Below are 20,604 nucleotides of genomic sequence, written 5' to 3'. Positions count from 1 at the left end.
TGTTCTCATATGGTATAATGAAAAGTAATTTAAATAACCCATTGAACATTTCTTTAAGCCAGTGTTTCTAATATCTTAGAACTATTGACGTTTGGGGTCATACTTCTATGTTGTCAAGGGCTGTCCTGTGTAATGTACAGTTTTGGCAGCATCTTTGGCCTCTACCCACTAGATACCTCTCCTTTACAGTTGTAACCACCAAAATGTCTCCAGACACCCTGGGACAAACTGCTCTGTTGAGAACCACTGACGTTTAAGCTTTGAAGAGAAAAAAAGCAAACCCCTAAGACACACACACACACACACACACACACACACACACGCATTTTAAAACAAGAGCTTAGTTTTTTTTCCTAGTTTTATTGAGATACTAGTGTCCTGGTGCAAAGATTCATGCACACTGGAAGGAAATTAATTAGAAGAAATATTTTAATATCGTTATTCACCCTTTCTCTATATTGGAAGTGTCAACCAACTTCATGATCAACAATGATAGATAGAAACACACATGTGCGATTGGCGCCAGTGAGAGCTTTATAGGTATCGCACATGCGTGAGTCAACTTAGCCTTTTATATATATAGGTAATTAACATGCAGCACTGTACATGTTTAAATTATGTAGCATAACGATTTGTCTTACATATATTGTGAAAGGATCTTAGTTTTAATCCTTATCATTATTCCTGACTCACTGTACCTGCAGCATCTGGAACCTGTCCCTCTGGTAGGTTTTCTGCACTAATCATGGTTCATTATGATTTTAAAACACCTGGCTGTGTCTCTTCCTGTGTGTGACCTCTCCTAGGACAGGGCCATGTTTTACAGAGACATGACCGTGAGAGTCCATTAGTTGAATGGCCTCTGGGCTAGTTAAACACAAGAGATGTTCTCAAAATAAGGGTTTCTCTGCGATGTATTTCTCTTTAAGAATATGGAATATATGTTTTAGATTCATAATTTTTTAAAATGTATTTTTATTGATTTCAGAGAGGAAGGGAGAGGGAGAGAGAGATAGAAACATCAATGATGAGAGAGAATCATTGACTGGCTGCTTTCTGCAGGCTCCCTGCGGGGGATCAAGCCTGCTACCCCGGCATGTGCCCTGACCTGGAATCAAACTGGCGACCTCTTGGTTCATAGGTCCATGCTCAACCTCTGAGCCACACTGGCTGGGCGAGATTCATAACTTTTTTCCTCATCTTAGATATGCCATTTAAAGTGAAAAGCAATGACCTCTCTTACTGACGCCTCCGGATGGTTCAGCTTTAGGGGCAACGAGCCATTTTATGCTCTATATTTCATTCCTCCTACTTTTAATCAGAACACACCTGCAGACTAAGTAACAGAACTATGTGCAGAGAGCAACTAAGTCCTCATGCTTTGGAGACCTTGAGTAGGTTTGCTCAGCCCAGCCTAGGCCTGGTCGGGACACACAGCCTCCAAGGGCACTGGATACTGACGTTAGCACGCGGCTTTCTCTGGCCCATCCTTCGGAAGGCGCAGATGTGTGTTCATTTTCAGGCCCTCACATCTTTTCCGAGGAACTTAACTCTACTTCTCTGGCCATAAAGGAAATACAAAACGCCCCCATCCCGCCCTTCCCCACCCCCTGGCTTCCTTCCCACTTCCTTTTTGGTCCTCTCTGGTTGCAGAAATTCTGATTTTTTCCTAGAGAGGTGGAGGAACGGCAGGCACCAGGAGTGGAGTTACATGATCCTCTCCTGTGTTCTGGTGGGACGCTAGGGCGGAAATCGCACTTTGTAAGTGGCTCTCCAGGGAGAGAGATCAAGTGCAGCCCAGAAAACGCCAGCGCCCGGGTTTGGCTCCAGGTTTGATTGACAAGCAGGGGCCTTGGGAAAGCGCGGAGGCGGGGCGGGGGGCGGCGGGGCGCCGAGACAAAGAAGTGTCGGCTGCCACCGAGGACAGTGCAGGGCCCTGGGAGGTACCTGGCCGTGGCGCTCCCGTGTTTGGTGAGGTCGCTTAGCAGCCGAGGCCGACCGGCGGGCGGGTGGGCGGGCCATTGGAGGGGGCCGGGCGGGAAGCGGGTAGGCGGGGAGGGGTCGCGGGGCCGGGTAGTGGGGGTAGCCGTGTCGCCGTCACGTGGCCGCCTCCGCAGGGTTGGGGCTGTGCTTCCGGGTTGGAGCTCAGCAGCGCGGGGCCCCAGCCCGGGTCGGCCAGCGCGGCGTCCCCTCGCAGTCCCCCGAGCACCGCCCGCCGAAGCCCGGCCTCCACGCCGAGGTGAGCGTGGCGCGGGCGGCGCGGGTGCGCCCAGGGTGCAGCTGGGGAAGGGGCGCAGCGGGGCAGGCGCGCAGGGCTCGCGGCGACGATCGGGGTCCCCCGGGAAGGAGACCTGTCAAGGAGAAGGGGGCGGGGTGGGCTGGGACCTGGGCGCCCGCTGCCCGGAGGCTGGGGTCGGGGGGAAGAACCGAGCCTGCAGGGCCTGCTTCCTCATCTCTTGCTGGGGCCGGTGGATTCGGGAACTGGGTCCCCGCCGGGAGCAGGGGCGAGGCGACAGCTGTGCAGATCACAAGACTTGGGGCTTTGGGGGCGCGGCGGAGGTTGTAGGGGACATTTCGGCCCGCCAGATGGGAGGAAGGAGGGAGGTCGCAGAGGACTCTCCATAGGGGTGCACCAAGAGAGAGGAGGCAGCTGGACGCCCGAAATTGCGTTCGACCCTTGATGGGATTCGGGGTGGGCGACTAGCTGGAGACATCGGAGGTGGCGAGGGAAAGTGAGTGTGTGTCGGGAGGCTGCTGGGTGCTGGGCACCTGGGGGCCAAACCTCTGGCACGCGGAGACTGGGGTCGGGCTGGGGAGCTGGGAGAGGCGCGGGGGGCAGGCGGGGGATTTGAACTCCGGGGCGGAATGACATTGTGCAGCCCGCGCCAATGGGCTTCGGGCGAAGCTTAAAAATAGCGGTCCCGGGCACACGCCAGCGGGTGGCAGTTTAGGTGCCGAGCAGGGGCGGTAGCGGTGGGTTTGGGCGAGGTCAGGCAGCCTGCCACTCTGAGCTCTGCAGGGTGCTGCGTCCTTGGTTGGTATGCCTCGCTTTAAAGGCACGACTTGTTTACGAGTGCAGGCGTCCTTTATTCGCCCTGTGGTGCTGGGCAGTCCTCCCGAGATCTGTTTTAGGGAGTCAGTCTCCTAAGGACAGGCTCTATTGGGACAGGTGGGGCTTGCGTGGCTACTTTTATTTAAAATGCGCCCCAAGGGGGGTCAAGGGGGGAAATGGGAGACATCTATAATACTATCAACAATAAAAATATACATTAAAAAATTAAAAAATGGAAAAAAATGCACCCCTTTTCTCCATCGCGCCCCTGTAACTTGCAAATCTTTTTGGATGCTTTTTAAAAAAATTTTTTATTGAATGGGCAGTTTAGGATTACTTATCAGCAAGGGTACCTAGGCCGCTTACCTTTGCTGATAGAATTAGTTTTCTGCAAGCCTACACAGCACATCATTTTCAAAGGAAATTTCCTGAAACTCCTTGGAGACCATGTTCCATAGGTACCCAGCCTTCAGGTTGCCTAGCCTGGGCTATTCACTCATCCAATCAAAAACTGCTTGTTGATTTCCTCTATATTGTGCAAATCACTGGGCCAGAGGCAATACCAAAGGGAATAAAACTAGCAATAGAGATATTGTATCCTTTCATTTCTCACAGCAGCCCTATAAGGTAGGTGCTATTATTATTTCCATTTTAAAGATGAGGTAGAGAGAAGTTAAGTGACTGATTTGCCAAGGCCACACAGCCAATATATTGCGGACTGGGGGCTTCTGACCCCCAGTTCACCCTCTTAGCCTCTCTGTCGTCCCCTCTCTCAGGTGCTTAACCTCAAGGATTTTAGGGGAGATAATTACCCAAACAGCTTACATTAAAGGGGACCATATGACTGCCACACTAACCCCCCTTTTTTTCAATGTTGAGTTGTAAGTTTTCCCCGTTGCTTGAAAGCTGTAGAAGCACATGAATAATAAAACAGCAGAGAGCTTTAAAGCGGAGAGAGGGGAAAGTGTGACAATTACGATGGAATACTACCTTTGGTAACAAGTAACAGCTTGTGATAACGTGGTTCAGAAATTTATTCTCTGAATATCTTTCAGGGTCATTTGTATTTGATTTAGGCGTAGTGATAGGGACTGCTCTTGCCAATGAACTACTCTTGTTCACTGTGCTGTATGTTCATAACTCGAATCAACTGGAGTTTTGGGGAGAAATTGACTTCTGAAGGCTTTGGCCCTATTGACATCTGATGCTAGGGATCTGCTTAACATTAAATTACCATTTTCCAAGTAGGCAGGGCAAATCTTTTAGGCTCCAGGCCACGAAGTAGGACTTCAGCTTTAAAATATTGCAAAATCTCATCTAATCATAAATAAAATGTCTAGAGCCTAACAAAGGAGCTTTCCTATGCTTTATTTATTTATTTATTTATTTATTTATGTTTAAAAATATTTTTATTGATTTCAGAGAGGCAGGGAGAGGGAGAGAGAGATAGAAACATCAATGATGAGAATCATTGATCAGCTGCCTCCTGCATGCCCCCTACTGGGGATTGAGCCAGAACCCCCCCCCCTCCCCCCAGCATGTGCCCTTGACCGGAATCGAACTGAGGACCCTTCAGTCCACAGGCCGAGCTCTATCCACGGAGCCAAACCCGCTAGGGTTATGCTCCTTTTATAGAGGAGCAGACAGAGGCACAGATTCAGGTCCAACAGTGAGTGAGTGGCAGACTTAGGTTCTATGATTGCTAGCTTTGTGTTTTCGCTGATGAGGTCCCGGCAAGCCTTGTCAGCCCCCAAAGGACAGAGTCTGTTGGGCATTAGGGTGACCCAATAAGGCAGTGGTTCTCAACCTTTCTAATGCCGTGACCCTTTAATACAGTTCCTCATGTTGTGGTGACCCCCAACCATAAAATTATTTTCGTTGCTACTTCATTACTGTAATTTTGCTACTGTTATGAATCGTAATGTAAATATCTGTGTTTTCCGATGGCCTTAGGCGACCCCTGTGAAAGGGTCGTTTAACCCCCAAAGGGGTCGCGACCCACAGGTTGAGAACCGCTGCAATAAGGGAAGGTTAGGAGAGGACTAGAAAGTCTCCCTCAGGACAAGAAGTATCTTTTATATACCTTTGTTTCTCCCTTGGTTCTTGGCATGGATTCAGTGAATGTTTTGAATGAGTGAGTGTTTTGAATCATTTGCTCTGCATTCTCAGCTGTGAGTGACACCAGAAGTGACCTATGAGTGAATGAGGAGAGTATTTAGGGGACTCAGGAATGCTTTAGGACTGGAATGAAATGACATAATGTGGAAACACTTTGAAAATATAAAACCTATTAAAATGCAAAGGCTTTTTCTTGTGCATTTTTGATTGCATGTCTGAACACATCTTGCATGCTCCCTCTGCCTTAACTTTTTGTTCACATTACTCTCTCCATCTCTAACACCTTTCCCTTCCTTTAAAAAAATGTATTGATTTTAGAGAGAGATATTTTCTTTTTAAATTAAATCTTTATTGTTGAAAGTATTACATATGTCCCCTTTCCCCCCCATTGACCCTTTCTAGCCCACCCACACCACCCGCCCACCCACCCCAGGCCTTCACCACCCTATTTGTGTCCATAGGTCAGCGGTCAGCAAACTGCGGCTCGTGAGCCACATGCGGCTTGTGAGCCGCAGTTTGCCGCTCTGTTGACTGATGAGTTTGCCAACCACTGCCATAGGTTATGCATATATGCATACAAGTTCTTTGATCTCTTCCCACTAGAGAGAGAGATTTTGTTTCATTTATTGATCTTGTTGTTCTACTCATTAATGCATTCATTGGTTGACTCTTGAATATGTCCCAACTGGGAATCGAACCTGCAACCTTAGTGTTTTGGGATGACACTCTAACCAACTGACCGACCTGGCCAGGGTTTTTCCCTTCTCCTTTTTGAACCCTGTTAGAAGACATGATTTCCTTTGATCCTTCCAAGAACTTCGGACTTGCGTTACTCTGCTTTGGAGTGTTTTTACTTGTTGATTTTTCTTATCTCCAAGCATATGGCCTATTCCACTTTGATTCTTCAGATGCTCCTAATGGCTGTGCCTCTGCGACTCAGCCTTCAGTGTATGGTTGTTGAATGAAAGGTCATTTTAAGAATCAGCACCACTTGGATTGAGGATTTCCATTCTCAATGTTGCAAGGAGTTGCTTCTGGGAGTTGTGGCAGCAGTTCTGAAATGAAAAATGAGCTAGACCCCCCTCCCTCCTTCCTCTGGAGGTGGGAAGAATGTTTATGGAATTTGCTGGGATTGGGTGCTGGGCACCTGGGGGCCCATGTGATGGTTCAGAGTGTAAATGGACAGTTGGTGGAATCAGCTGAGCTTGACTGATAGAGTTCCAGGTCCTCTGCTTCTTCCCAATTTTAAAGGAAAAGAAAAGAAGGATGGGGGGGACATTGGAAATCCAGGAGGTGATGGGGGCTTTCCATGAACCCCTGGGGATCTGCTACGGAGATAGCCCTCGAAGCCTCGTTCAATAACAGCCAAGATCAATGACACTCCCCTCGGCCTGGTTAGAGCTGGCAAAAAGTGGCCACTTGTGAGGATCACCGACAGAAGAGCTCCTATTACACCCTAATCTCCAAGCACACACTGGAATTTTTCTCTCTTTTATTGGAGTCATACCCCACACATGTTTAATTTTCTTGAGATGTGCACCTGGCAGGTATGAGTCTTGCATTCATCCAGTCTCAGTCCGAGGGCTTGCACAGATGAGCATCCTGCCTCACTGAATAGGATGCCGTGTTTTCTGTGCACTGTGGCATCTAAACAAGTGACTACTGCCCAGCCAGCGTGGCTCAGTGGTTGAGCACTGACCTGTGAGCCAGGAGGTCATGGTTCGATTCCAGGTCAGGGCACATGCTGGGGTTGTGGGCTTGGTCCCCAATGTGGGGCATGCAGGAGGCAGCCGATCAATGATTTTCTCTCATCATTGATGTATTTTTTTTTAATTTAAAAAAAAATATTTTTATTGATTTTTTTACAGAGAGGGAGAGGAATAGAGAGTTAGAAATATCGATGAGAGAGAAACATCGATCAGCTGTCTCCTGCACACCTCCTACTAGGGATGTGCCCGCAACCAAAGTACATGCCCTTGACCGGAATTGAACCTGAGACCTTTAAGTCTGCAGGCCGATGCTCTATCCATTGAGCCAAACCGGTTAGGGCTCATCATTGATGTTTTTATCTCTCCCTTCCTCTCTGAAATAAATAAAAATATATTAAAAAAATAAAATAAACAAGCTACTACTGCACCTCACAGTATTTTAGATATTATAAGGGAAATTCAAGGGTAACTTTGAATATACACAATTTTTTCTGTACATGCAGACTTAGAAATAACTTTCAGGTAAGAGGGTACTGGACTCTTTGTTTTTCTTTTTTTCTTTTTAACTTTCCAGCTACATTAAGGATCAATTACACGTATGTGATCTAGGCTCTGAATCGAAGAGTGAGTTTATAACAATTTAAGTGGGAAAATGGATTTCAACCCTTAAATACCTGAATTGGAAACAAACCTTTGAAGCACCTTCTGTCAGTAACAGACTTGACAAAGAAATTCATTGTAGATGCCCACATAGAGCTGTTCTATTCCAAGCTCTTTGGATTAGTCTGTTTTTAATGGTGGTTTTTTTTTTTTTTTTTTTATGTTCCAAAAACAAAGTATGTTTTTCTTAGCACATAAATATTTTATTCTCTTTTCTCTTAGTGATTTACCTTCAAGAAAATTGGGGATTCAGAAAGTTGGGGACTGCTCTGAACATGGCCAACCTCCTGAAAACAGTGGTGACCAGCTGTTCGTGCCCTTTACGTAGCAATTTGGGGTCCTGTAAGGTTGTGCCTGGGAAGAAGGAGTTTTTACGAACATTACATACGCATCAGGCACTGTGGTGTAAATCCCCTGCAAAACCAGGTAAAGTCTCACTTCAACGTGTGTGAAGCAAGCCTTCAAGTCCTAGGAGCAAATAGCTCTCCGAGGATGGAAAAAGGCAGAGCATGCAGTTTCCAGCCTGGAGCTTGTGGACAATCAATTTGCATAAAAAGAGCTAATAAGCACTTTTCTTAGGAGAATTTCCAGATTGTCAGTACTAATGGAGAAGAAAAGGTAATAGAAAAAGAAAAAGGGCAAACCAGCGGAATTGAACCCTGGGAAGTACTGTTCACAGTAACCACTTCTCCTAACAGCTCTTTCTCCGTCCTGGTCAGTATTGGAGGATTGTACCATGTGAGGCGCATCTGCACCCAAGAATTAGGGACTAAGTGTATTACTTCATCTGTAGCAGCGCTTCTCCGCTTAGTAAACGGCAGCTTCATCTCAGTTGCTCGGGTTAGAAACCTTGGAGTCTTCCTAGGTGCAGGTCAGCTCTGCCTTGTATGGAGAATCTGTCCTCTCCTCACTGCCACCGCTGTTACCATTCCGGTCCAAGCCACCATCAGCTGTCACTAGTCTTCTAAATGACCTCTATGCTTTCTGCCTCTGTCCCCCTACAGTCTGTTCTGTATATGACAGTGACAATACTCTTTTTAAAATGAAAACGTATCCCTCTTCTACTCAAAATTTGCCACTAGCTTTCTAGCTCATACAGGGTAAGAGCGGAAGCCTTTTTGTGCTCTACAAAGCCCCCCTTCTGTTCAGGGGTGCAGGCCAGAAGGAGGAAAGGTTAAAAGGGGGCCCTTCCACACTGAGTCAGGTAGGTCCCTGTAAGCACCGTGCCCAAAGGCCTTCCCAGCTCTGGCTATTCCTCACTGGCCAGAACACAGACCAGTGGCCATATGGACTGCAAGGGAGACTTGGGCATCTCGTCTTGCATCCCAGATGGCAACGTTCTCAACTAAAAATGGCATTCTGTCCCTAAGGTGGAGGACCAGAATGAGTACCCGGGGGGCAACCAGAAGTCTTTGCCACATGGAATAACACCCTCTTAAAGTTAAGTTTGTAGGACTGACGTTGTGCATTGACCCCTAACCTCTGCGGCTTTTGGGATTCTCACATCCGCCTGGAATAGATTTCACAGCCTTTCCTTGTTCTCACACGGCGAGTCACTATTGGCAGGGTACCTGCCCCTGGGAGCCCTCAACTTTGGCTTCAGATTTTAAAACTGTTTCCTAGAAAGCCAGGTTATCCGGTGTGATACAATCATGTGTAAAGTAAAAGGAAATAACTGCACCGCGGACATGACAGTTGTCCTTGTGAGTAAATGCACAGGCATCCACAGCTCTATATTCATGATGTATAAGACTTGGTTTATTTTTTTTTTTGTTTTATTTCTGATTCTGGACTATTTCCTGGGCAATTACTTTTTATCTTTAAAAGATAAGGATTTTATTTTTTCCTTAATAAAGCCACAATTTTATTATCACATTGAAAAGCATGGAAAGTAATTCCAGTCACCGTTCATATTTTCTCAATTTCTTCACTTTTTTTTTCTTAATTTCTTTTCTTTTTTTACAGATGCTTTGTTCAAATAATGAGCCAGACAAGGTCCATATGTTGTATTTCACTTGCTGTGTTGTTAGGTCTTTTTTGATCTATAGTTCCCTTCCTCTCTTTTCCTTTTTCTGGATTTTTTTTTTCTTTATTGATTAAGGTATTACACATGTGTCCTGACCCCCCCATTGGTCTCCCTCCCCCACTTCTCTTTTTCTTTTTATTTGTTGAAGAATTTAGCTGTTGCTTGTGAAATTTCTCACGTTCTAGGTTTGCCTGACTCTATTCCCTTGGTGTTATTTAACCAGTTTCTCTGCACCTTGTATTTTCAGTAACATTTAGTTGGATGCAGAGGCCGGACTAGAGTCGGGTTTAATTTATTGGGCAAGAACACTTCCCAGGTGATGCTGTGTGTCATCTATTACATTGTATCAAGAAGGTGAATCCATGAGTTTAGATGATCCATAAGTTTAGGTGTCAGTGTGATCCATCTATATGAACTTCCTGCCTGTTTTTCACTCACATGCTATAGCAGCCATTTGACTGATGATTAACTAAATCCATGATTTCAGGGATTTTAAATTGGTGGTATTCTATCATTCTATCTTTTTATTTTTTGAAGGCTGCTGTGCTTTGTACTAGAACCTTTACATATATTTCTCTGTTTTTTAAAAATACGTTTTTATTGATTTTTAGAGAGAGAGGAAGGGACAGGGATAGAGAGATAGAAACGTTGATTGGCTACCTTTGCATGCCCCTTACTGGGGATTGAGCTCAAAGCTCTGGCATGTGTCCTGGCCAGGAATTGAACTGGTGATCTCTTGGTTCATGGGGTTAACGCTCAACCACTGAGCCACGCCGGTCAGGCTATTTCTCTTTTTTTGAAAATTTTATTTATTGATTTTAGAGAGGGAGGAAGGGAGACAGAGAGAGAACATCGGTTTGTTGTTCCACCCATTCATGCTTTCTTTAGCTGAGTCTTGTATGTGTCCGGAAGGGACCAAACCCTCAATGTTGGCACATGGGGATGATGCTCTAACCAACTGCACTATCTGGCCAGGGCCTATCATTTTATTTTTGTTTATTAGTTAGAATTTTTCTATAAAGAAATACGTTCCCTCTATTATTTAGTTACTCTGAGATTGTACTGGAAAGGTGGGATAAGTTTGATTCTTTCCCATTATTTACTGGTTTTGTTAATAAAAAGTTGGTTCTCTTATGTATCTATTCCAGATATAACAAATGAGTACAATCTTACTGGCTTCCTACAACTCAAACTTATTGTCTTACACTTTTGAAGCCAGAGTCTGAAATGGCCCTCACTAGGCTTAAATCAAGGTGTTGGCAGGACTCTGTTCCTTCCGGAGGCTCTAGGGAAGAATCTGTCTTTACCCCTTCCAGTTTCTGGAGAGCGCCTGCATTTCTTAGCTTACGGCCACTTCCTCCATCTTCAAAGCCAGCAGCATAGCATTGTCAAATTACTCTGACTCTTGTGCCCCCTTTTTCACACCTAAGGACCCTTGTGATTACAGTGGGCCCACCCAGATAACCCGGGATAATCTCCCTACTTCCAGGTCATCTGATTAGCAACCTGAATTCCTTCTGCAACCTTAATTCTCCTCTGCCAGGTATTGTGACATAGTCACAGTTCTGAGGACCAGGACGTGGCTATCTTTGAGCCCATAATTCTGCCTACCACACATTCCTTCCTCCAGAGTAGACCAGTGAAGCTTTTACAAAATATTTATTTATTTTATTGAGTGTCATCATAACCTCCTAGATCTTAACACCCTTCGGTGTATTCTACTGTTACAATTATTTATTACTTTTTCTGATGCTCAGATTGTGCCCTCTTTGGCCTTCTCAGGTTGTTTCCTAAGTCCTTTTGATGTGATTTCAATTGTCTTTGGTACCTTCCTTGACTTACGGTATACAGGGCCTACATAATCCAAGATTGTTAGATACGTGAGTGGTAGATGAGTATATGTGATTTCACTTTGCACATCAATCCAAAACATTTGCCAGGTTATTATTATTTTTCTCTCCTTCAAGTAGAGTGTAAGCGCCAACATATATTTGCCTTGAGTTTACTACCAATTAGTACTGCTTATGCAGTGTGGGATCTCAGACCGTTCAAACGCAGATATGTTTAGGTTGCCATAAGCTCTCTAAAGTCTCACTAAGTTACTCTGTAGAGATCATTGGATTTATTTTTTAATTATATATCATCAGAATTTATGTTGCTAGATTTCCTAAACTTTAGTAAAACTTACATAGAGGCAAATCCTCCTTATTAAAAAAAACGGTCTATGCCCACTTGCGAGTAAAACAGCAGAAGAAACTAACGTCCTTTAGCTAAAGCTGATCTGAACTGTATATACATACTTTAAGGCTGTATTACACAGGCTTTTGGGTTGCAAGGAACAGAATCGCACCAGGTTGAATTTTGTGGTGAGGGCTTACTGTAAGGACTGGGAAGTGTGGGAGCCCAGGCAACCAACCCTTCATCTCCTTCTTGGAGAAGTGGGATGGTATTCTGGATTTCATGGCTGTGACTCTTCTGTCCTTGCATCTCTACTGCTGTTTCTAGTCCGTTGCTTGCCCGCCTCCCTTAGATTGCCCCTGTGCTCACTGGTTGCTGCTGCCCTCTTCTACCCTCTGGGTCCTTCCGGAGGGTCTCCCCTGCAACTTCCCGAGAGAGAGCCTGTTTGGGTTGGTAGTCACTGGCCAACATAGAGTGTGCCCTGCCAAAGCTCCTGTGTAAGTCATCTCAGAGGCTTCTGGGTTTTCTTCTGTCTCTCCTCTTTGGCCCGGCTGCTGATCCCCGGTCTAATGAGTTGTGGCTGAGAATGTCAGGTCTCAAGATACAGAACCTGGAAATCTGTGAGGTGTTACCTGTGGCCACATCGCCAGGAAGGTGACTTTGGGTGTCTAGTAGAGGATGGTTCTTCAAAACAGCTAATTACTCCTCAGCCTTCCGTAAAAGTAAGGACAAGGAGATGGTAAACCCAAGAGGGTTAATTTAAAGAGTGGAATTAGCGTGTTGAGTGGTCTAAGCTAGTCATGTGTCTTGAAGAGAGCCATTTGGTTAAATAAAATATCTAGAGTTTTCAGGAGAGTGAGCATAAAAACTTACCTATCAAAAAAAAAAAAAAAGGTCAAAGAGTTAAGATTCTGAATCAGGAACATTATTTTGAACAGTGACGTGTATGTACAGTCTCCTTTGAACAGTTTGCCCACATCCATTTTCTGAACTCTGTTACTGAAACATTGTTTACCAGATGTTCCTTTTTTTATTATTTTGGCTTTGTTTGTAGGAATTCCATATAAGCAGCTGACTGTTGGAATCCCCAAGGAAATTTTCCAAAACGAGAAGCGAGTGGCATTGTCTCCTGCAGGCGTTCAGGCCTTGGTCAAGCAGGGTTTCAACGTTGTCGTGGAATCGGGCGCTGGCGAAGCGTCCAAGTTCTCAGATGATCACTACAGAGCAGCAGGTGCCCAGATCCAGGGAACGAAGGAAGTGCTGGCCTCGGACTTGGTGGTCAAAGTAATTATCTCCCCCACCCCCCCGTTATGGCATGGGGACTTTTCAAACTCTTTGCATGGAAAAATTAACTGTCTCTGTCCATTGTTAGAGCTTTTCACATTTCAAACAATGCCTTTTTCTCAAGAAATGATTTATGTTGTGAATATTCATGTTCAGGCCTTGTGATCTGTATTTCACCATGAAAAGAGAAAAAACGATCCTCCGTTGTACATGGCTGTGTGGAAGTCCCCTAGGGACATTTGCACGCCAGGGTTCATACATGTCCCAAATGTGCCCAGGTGAGCATCTAACTGCTACTGAAATAGAAGGAAGTCGTGGAGCTCCTCCTGGGACTGAATGTGCAGAGATCTTGGGAAGGAACAGGGTTTTATCTGACGTCAGTGCTATTTTTAGGAAGGGCAGGGTTGTCCTGGAAAAAGCAGCATCGGGCCGAGTGGCGAGTAGCCCATCTACTCTAATAAAAAAGCTCTCAGATGGAATAGAAATCGGTTGAACTTGAGCAATCAATCTCATATAGGGAAAAGCAGAGAGGCTGTGTTATGAGTGTAGCAGGGATAATTACTAGAGTTGAATATTAACTTCAATTCCTAAGCCTGCAACCAAGGCAGGCAGGGAAGTATGGATTATATGAGCGTGATTATCAGGTTAAAATAAGCTCCTCACTTTCAAGATCAGCTTTTTATTTTCTGTTAATTTCTCAGGAATCAATCACATACACACGCACACACACACACACACAAAAAAAACACAACTTTTTTTTTTTTTACATAAACTCCACTCTCTTGGTAGAGTCTTAAGTAGTGGTTCTTGCAGAAGACACAAAACTGTTTGTTTTCTATAGAAAATGAGAAGTAAAACGTATGACATGGAGATAAATTGTAATTTAGCTAAAGCTTTTGTAGGTGTGCAGATACTTGGTGCCATAACTTGGTAGAGTAAAGAAGCTTAGGGAAAATAGAAGAATCACGGTAACGCATTCCAGTGTGTGTTTTAGGGATGGTAACGTTCTGAGATGTCTCACACAAAAGGCTCCGTGTGGCGCACATACGTTTTGGAAATGCCCTGTGTTCCTTTTAGGGATTTGCACTATGTGAGCATGTAGAAGGCACTGGGGGTCCTGTGATATGGAAACACTGTCCTTGCAGTAATAAACTGCTTGACCCCGGGGGCTTCTCTTTCCATCAAGCTTGCTAGTATCCCGAGGAACTAGTGGTCTGAAAGCACATTCAAGGAAACATTCCATTGGCTTCACTCCGATGCCAACAGTCTCAGCCCAGCACTCGATAGGGGCCGGTAGAATCAATGCAAAATTGTCCCCTAATTTTTATTAAATCTGTATTATAGACCAGAGGCCTGGTGCATGAAATTCATGCACTGGGGGGGGGGGTGGGGGTCTCTCAGCCCAACCTGTACCCTTTCCAATCTGGGATCTCTGTGGGATCGGGCCTAAACTGGAAGTCGGACATCCCTTTCACAATCTGGGACCACTGGCTCCTAACCACTCATCTGCCTGCCTGCCTGATTGCCCCTAACCGCCTCTGCCTACTGGCCTGATCGCCCCTTAACTGCTCCCCTGCTGGCCTGATTGCCCCCAACTGCCCTCCCCTTCTAGCCTGATCTTGCCCCTAACTGCTTGTTCCTCCTCGCTGGCCTGATCACACCCCTAACTGCTTGCTCCCGCATGCCGGCCTGATCTCGCCCCTAACTGCTTGCTCCCCTGCCAGCCTGATCACCCCTAACCGCCTCTGCCTTGGCCCCCAGCACCGTGGCTTTGTCTGGAAGGAAGTTGGACATCCGGAAGATGTCCGGTCGATCCGGTCTAATTAGCATATTACCCTTTTATTAGTATAGATTCTCACTGAAGAGAGACAGACCTTGTCAGAGAGTCTTAATTAAAGTCCAGAACCTGAAATCATATGCATCAAGTTCAACAACCGAAATGGGAATAATAGACAAAGGGGTCTCATAGGTCAATTGAGACAAAATGCTGTGAAATGAAAATGTTGACCCAGTATTGGTGTATTTCCTTTTAACACTTACTCCCAGTGCTGTTTTCTCTATGCTTACTTGCCTAAAAGCACTACTGTGGACTGGGAGCTAAACATTCATTGAAGATTGATTTTAAACTTGGATATAAAACACATTTCAAAACACTTGTAAAATGGAATTTGAAAAAATTTGGCTTTAAAACGTGGACATTTGGAACCTGCAGGCATGTGGAGTGTGCATTCATTGACGGATTTGATACTTCTTAACAGAACAGACTTTATTGTAGCTTTTTGTTTCAACCCAGTTCAGCAAGGCTAACGCTTTGCCTTCATCTATAGATACTCACCTGCAATTTTAAGGCGACATAAATCTATCCATACAGTCAGGAGATTTTAGTTTATAATGTTCTTAACTTCTCAACACCCCAAATGTTTGTGTTTGTCAAAATCTGCAAGAATTGCGTCTTTGAATACACAGCCCAAACTTGCTGTTTATTCCAATGTCTCTTAGTTGTGTCAGAGTGACCGGTTTTGGGGGGACAGGATGGTTGTAGAACCTGCATGTTTTGCCACTGCTCCATAGCTCATTGTCAAACCTGTCGAGGCACTGTTTTTAGTCGTACGTGCTCTTCCCTCAGTCCAGGGTAGATGTCACAGATCTTCGTGTGCCTTACCTTGCGCAGGGATGTAGTCAGACATTTATTGCTGAAAGATCACTCCTGGAGTATTCACGGCACGTTACGTAAATTGTCTTCTTTACTTCAAAGTATGATAAAGGTATTTGCATTTTTAATCGGTGATTTGGCTTTTTTCTCAGGTGCGGGCCCCCATGCTCAATCCAACATTAGATATTCATGAAGCTGACCTTTTAAAGACTTCGGGAACACTGATTAGCTTCATTTATCCAGCCCAAAATCCAGACTTGCTAGATAAACTTTCCAAAAGGAAAACTACGGTTTTGGCGATGGACCAGGTCCCAAGAGTCACGATTGCTCAGGGATATGACGCGCTGAGCTCCATGGCCAACATTGCCGGGTAGGTTCCCTTCTGTTCCGGTTGAACCACAGAACGGCGATGTTTCAGAACGCGCTCACTGTAGCTCTTCACTCTTGGGGTGATTTTACTTGTGAGGATTGTTGGAGAGTGCAGCCTTTGAGAGTGTGCTGCAGTTATTTTTAAGACTTTTAAAATAAATATATATCTTTAATTGATTTCAGAGAGAAAGGGAGAGGGAGAGAGAGATAGAAACATCAATGATGAGAGAGAACTATTGATTGGCTGCCTCCTGCACGCCCCACACTGGGGATCAAGCCTGCAATCTGGGCATATGCCCTGACCGGGAATCAAACCGTGACCTCCTGGTTCATAGGTTGATGTTCAACCGCTGAGCCATGCTGGCTGGGCAAGACTCTTTGTATTGTTTCCCCGTCATCAGATAGGAAATGGTTCTTCATACTGTACTCTGTTGTACTCTCCTTTGTAATCTTCCTGGGTAGGAGGCAGTAGTATTTTCTTGCAGCAAAGGAAATGACTGTCAGTTTATTTGTATGAAGAATTTACTGTATTTCATATATGTGTGTATACATGCATATGTTAGGTTGAAATTATTGTTTTTTTTCCAGCTTTACTGAGCTGTAATTGACACAATAACATTGCGTAAGTTTAAGGTATAAACATAATGACTCGATACATATATACTGTGAAATGATTACCACAATCAGCTTAGTGAACATAAACTGCTGTTTTTATAGTAAAAATGGTAGGATATTGACAGTTTCATGTTTCAATCTAATATATACACATTAGCAGATTCACCATTTTAATTAGGTTTTACTTCCATAAATTCATAAAATATTTAATGAATAGGAAAAATGTCTGCACTTGCAGAAATTTTATCTGGTGTCAAAACCTGTGTTGCTAACTGAAGGCGAGCTGTGTCCTCTAACCTGTGAGGCCAAGAGGGCAATGAACTTCACCTGCCGGGAGCACTGATGCGTGCGCGCCTGTTGCCCGCAGTGCTGTGTGAAGGATCCCAGGGCCCGTCCTGCCCAGAGGACTGGCTGGTTGCGCAGTCACGCCTGCCCCAGGGGAGGGACAGGAATAGCTCCCTGAGGGCGGCGTGTTGCTCACTTGGCTGGAGAGGGTGAAAAGTCTGGAAATCAGATGCTGCTTATGAAATCAGCTCAGCTAAGAAACGAGTTGAATTAGATTTTAAGCATGAAAACTATTAGTAGTGACAATTTGCTAATATGAATGAGGCACCAACAAATGAAAATGTTTTAAAAAAACAGTGCCTAAAAAAAAAAAAAAAAGAATAACCTGAATAAATTCTGACAGATGAGCTGAAAGTCTTCTTAGGTTTTATATCTTAGGTGTAGCATATCAAATATGCCACAAATTCTACTTTGGGTTCCAACCATTCACTGTGGATGTAAATAAGACACAATAAACAAAAGTGACAAGGTAAAAACACATTTTGTTGTCCTTCATGTAATATGGCGAATGGTTGGTTTAAAGACATTTTTTGTGTGTGATATAAATGATATACCAAGGAACACAATACATTTTTGTTATATTTATTTAGTTTGTAGAAGAGTTATGTTATGCAATGAGGGACTTAAACTTTTTTAGAAAATGTACAATGTAAACTTTTAAAAAATATGTTTTTATTGATTTTTTTTAGAGAGAGAGGAAGGGGAAAAAAAAAGAGAGAGAGGAAGGGAGAGGGATAGAGAGATAGAAACATCGATGAGACAGGGACATCATCAATCGGCTGCCTCCTGCACGCCCCCTACTGGGGATCACGCCCACAACCTGGGCATGTGCCCTGACTGGGAATCGAACTGATGACCTCTTGGTTCCTGGATTGACCTCAACCACTGAGCCACACCAACCAGGCTACAATGCAAACTTTTTTTTTTTTTTTAATATATATTTTATTGATTTTTTACAGAGAGGAAGGGAGAGGGATAGATAGTCAGAAACATTGATGAGAGAGAAACATCGATCAGCTGCCTCCTGCACACCCCCTACTGGGGACGTGCCCGCAACCAAGGTACATGCCCTTGACCGGAATCGAACCTGGGACCTTTCAGTCCGCAGGCTGACGCTCTATCCACTGAGCCAAACCGGTTTTGGCTACAATGCAAACTTTTAAGGGTGCTGTTGACTTTGTCATGTGAAATGTACATTTGAGAAAGGTCTTTATCAAAACCAGTAGCTTTAGATCAGTGGATTTTAGCTGCAGAATCTTTTGAGCAAATGAAATATTATGAGGCAACAGAAGCAATTCCACTAAGAGCAGAGTGGCCTGAGATGAACTGAGGGATGATGGGGGTCCAGAACATGTCTGTTCTCCATCCCACCCACTGTGGCCCCAGAGCTGGCTGCAATTTAAACCTATGGGGATCCATGGAACACAATTTAAAGAATCACTATTTATGTCCTGAGTTGATCTATGCGAAGGATATAGTTTGAGATGAATCATCTAGTATACTTATACAACATGTGATAAGTCATTTTCTGTCTAAATCACATATGGTACATATACATACACACACACACACACACACACACACACACGGCTACATTACATTGAAGACACATTTCTTTCAGTTCACTGATGTTCATTCTGAGTTTTACTATTCTCATCAAAAACAGGCCCACTTTTACCATTTTTTCTAACATCAACATTTTCTTGTACATTTCCTGTGTAATCAGCTTCATTTCTGTTATTTTTTTCAGTATAGCAACTGAATCTTTTAAAATATTAATTCCAAAATTAAATTCTTGCAATGGTCTTTGAATCCCTATCACGTTTTCTCTTTGAAAATTTCTATCATTGGATTCAGAAATCATGTAATCTCTAAAATATTATTTCCTGCTTTTACTGTAATTTAACTTAAAATAGTGCACGCTTTTGCACCAATTGTTATGTCAAGTATTTTATAAAGATATTATTAAGGAAAGGTTTCACTGTCAGCTAGTGGGTGAAGTTTATCATTACATAGTTGTATAGCAGTAAGATAGAGTGTTTATTACCGAGTGAGAATGTGCAAAAGTGTAAAATGTTACGAAAATGAAATTAATGTTATGTGATAAAAATATCCTATTAAATAAAAGATGGTGTAATTACTAGTTCTTGTTGCATAGAGTATTTCTTTAGCTAAAAACACTTGTAGTTAGCAAGCATTTACTGTGACAGGCTGTAGGTAAGTGCTAGGCATGCATTATCTCATTTAGTCTTCATGACAACACTAAGAGATGCTGTTTTTTTTTTTTTTTTTTTTTTTTGTCCCCGCTTTATGCATGGGGAAACCAAGGATTAGTGAATTCAAGAAAGTTGCCCAACGTCACAGAGCACGTCGGTGGTAGAACTGGACCTGAGCTGAGGTCACTGTTGCAAAATCCCATGCTTTCAACCCGTAGAGATCAGGGGAAGTGTGTTTTTTTTTGTTGTCCTGAGGCTGGAATTGGAATTTTATTATGTACAAGCATATTGCTAATCCAATTTTTTAATTTTAAAGTTTTCCCTCTGTTCTTATACCTACTATGTAGTCACCAAAGAAACTTAAGACACGGTACTAAAGTAAAACAAAACATTTGAAATGCCTGTTGTCTCAGCACCCAAAGAAAACCATTGTGAGCGGTTTCTTGTCTTTGCTTCATTTCTAATTTATCACAACAGACTTTCTGCAGTGTCTGTTAGAAAGAGGCCTGGGAGCGGCATGGATTAACATACGCCTCCTGGGCAGGATGCTGGGGTTCCACTTCTGGCTCTGCCGGTTACTAGCTGAGGGACCTTGGGCAAGTCTCTCTCTCTTTTTAAAAAGTATTTTAATTTATTTCAGAGAGGAAAGGAGAGGGAGAGAGATAGAGACGTCAGTGATGAGAGAATCATTGATCGGCTGCCTCCTGCACGCCCCCCACGGGGGATTGTGCCTGCAACCTGGGCATGTGCCCTTGACCAGAATTAAACCTGGGACCCTTCAGTCAGCAGGCCGACGCTCTATCACTGAGCCAAACCGGCTGAGTCTCTTCATCTCTGTGTGTCAGTCTCCTCACCTGTGAGGTGAAGAGAATAATTGTACCTATCCATACGACGACATGAAGGTTAAAGGAGTAAGTATGTATGTATATATACTTGGAACTGTTTTTGACACATAGCAGGTGCCATATAAAATGTTAGCGATCATCCTTTGATGATTAGCACATAATTGGTGACTTACGATGCTCTTTGAGCCTCATACCTTTCATTTGATGAAATTGCTCACTTTATGGAATTATTCATGCATTTGTTTCTTTTCTTTTTTTAAGTTACAAGGCCGTTGTACTAGCAGCAAATCACTTTGGACGGTTTTTTACTGGTCAGATCACGGCTGCCGGAAAGGTCCCTCCCGCTAAGGTAGAGAAAACTTTTGATGCTTCTTCATAATATGAATTAATTAAAGGCAAGGGTATGTGTAGTTTAGAAAGACAGCGATTTCCCCATGTTTGTTGCGTGTTAACTTCTCACGGGTGACTTGTGGCATGTGCAGATAGATGGCGGAGCCTCCAAGCCCTTAAGATTGCTCGAGAAAACGCATGTTG

At 44.0% G+C, this 20,604-nt stretch overlaps 1 protein-coding gene across 7 annotated transcripts in view; it reads left to right on the top strand.

Moving 5' to 3' along the window:
• Positions 1-1,671: 1,671 nt before the first annotated feature.
• Positions 1,672-20,604, top strand: part of NNT (nicotinamide nucleotide transhydrogenase) — a 79,484-nt gene continuing 60,551 nt past the window's right edge. The window contains exons 1-5 of one of the 7 annotated variants that reach the window (XM_080680743.1): positions 1,672-1,830; positions 7,762-7,965; positions 12,798-13,027; positions 15,833-16,050; positions 20,332-20,419. In XM_080680743.1, coding sequence (XP_080536869.1) covers positions 7,815-7,965; positions 12,798-13,027; positions 15,833-16,050; positions 20,332-20,419 — 687 coding nt within the window. In that variant the 5' untranslated portion in view covers positions 1,672-1,830; positions 7,762-7,814. Of the gene's footprint in view, positions 1,831-1,860; positions 1,972-2,065; positions 2,733-3,535; positions 3,680-7,761; positions 7,966-12,797; positions 13,028-15,832; positions 16,051-20,331; positions 20,420-20,604 lie in introns of those variants that run through there. The other 6 variants (XM_080680742.1, XM_080680744.1, XM_080680741.1 and 3 more) reach the window with 6 other exon arrangements.

The sequence above is a fragment of the Plecotus auritus genome (genome assembly GCF_963455305.1).
Source record: "Plecotus auritus genome assembly, chromosome: 7".
Classification (NCBI taxonomy): Eukaryota; Metazoa; Chordata; class Mammalia; order Chiroptera; family Vespertilionidae; genus Plecotus; species Plecotus auritus.
Note: the sequence above shows the minus strand (reverse complement) of the source record. Positions and strands in the feature narration are given on the sequence as shown.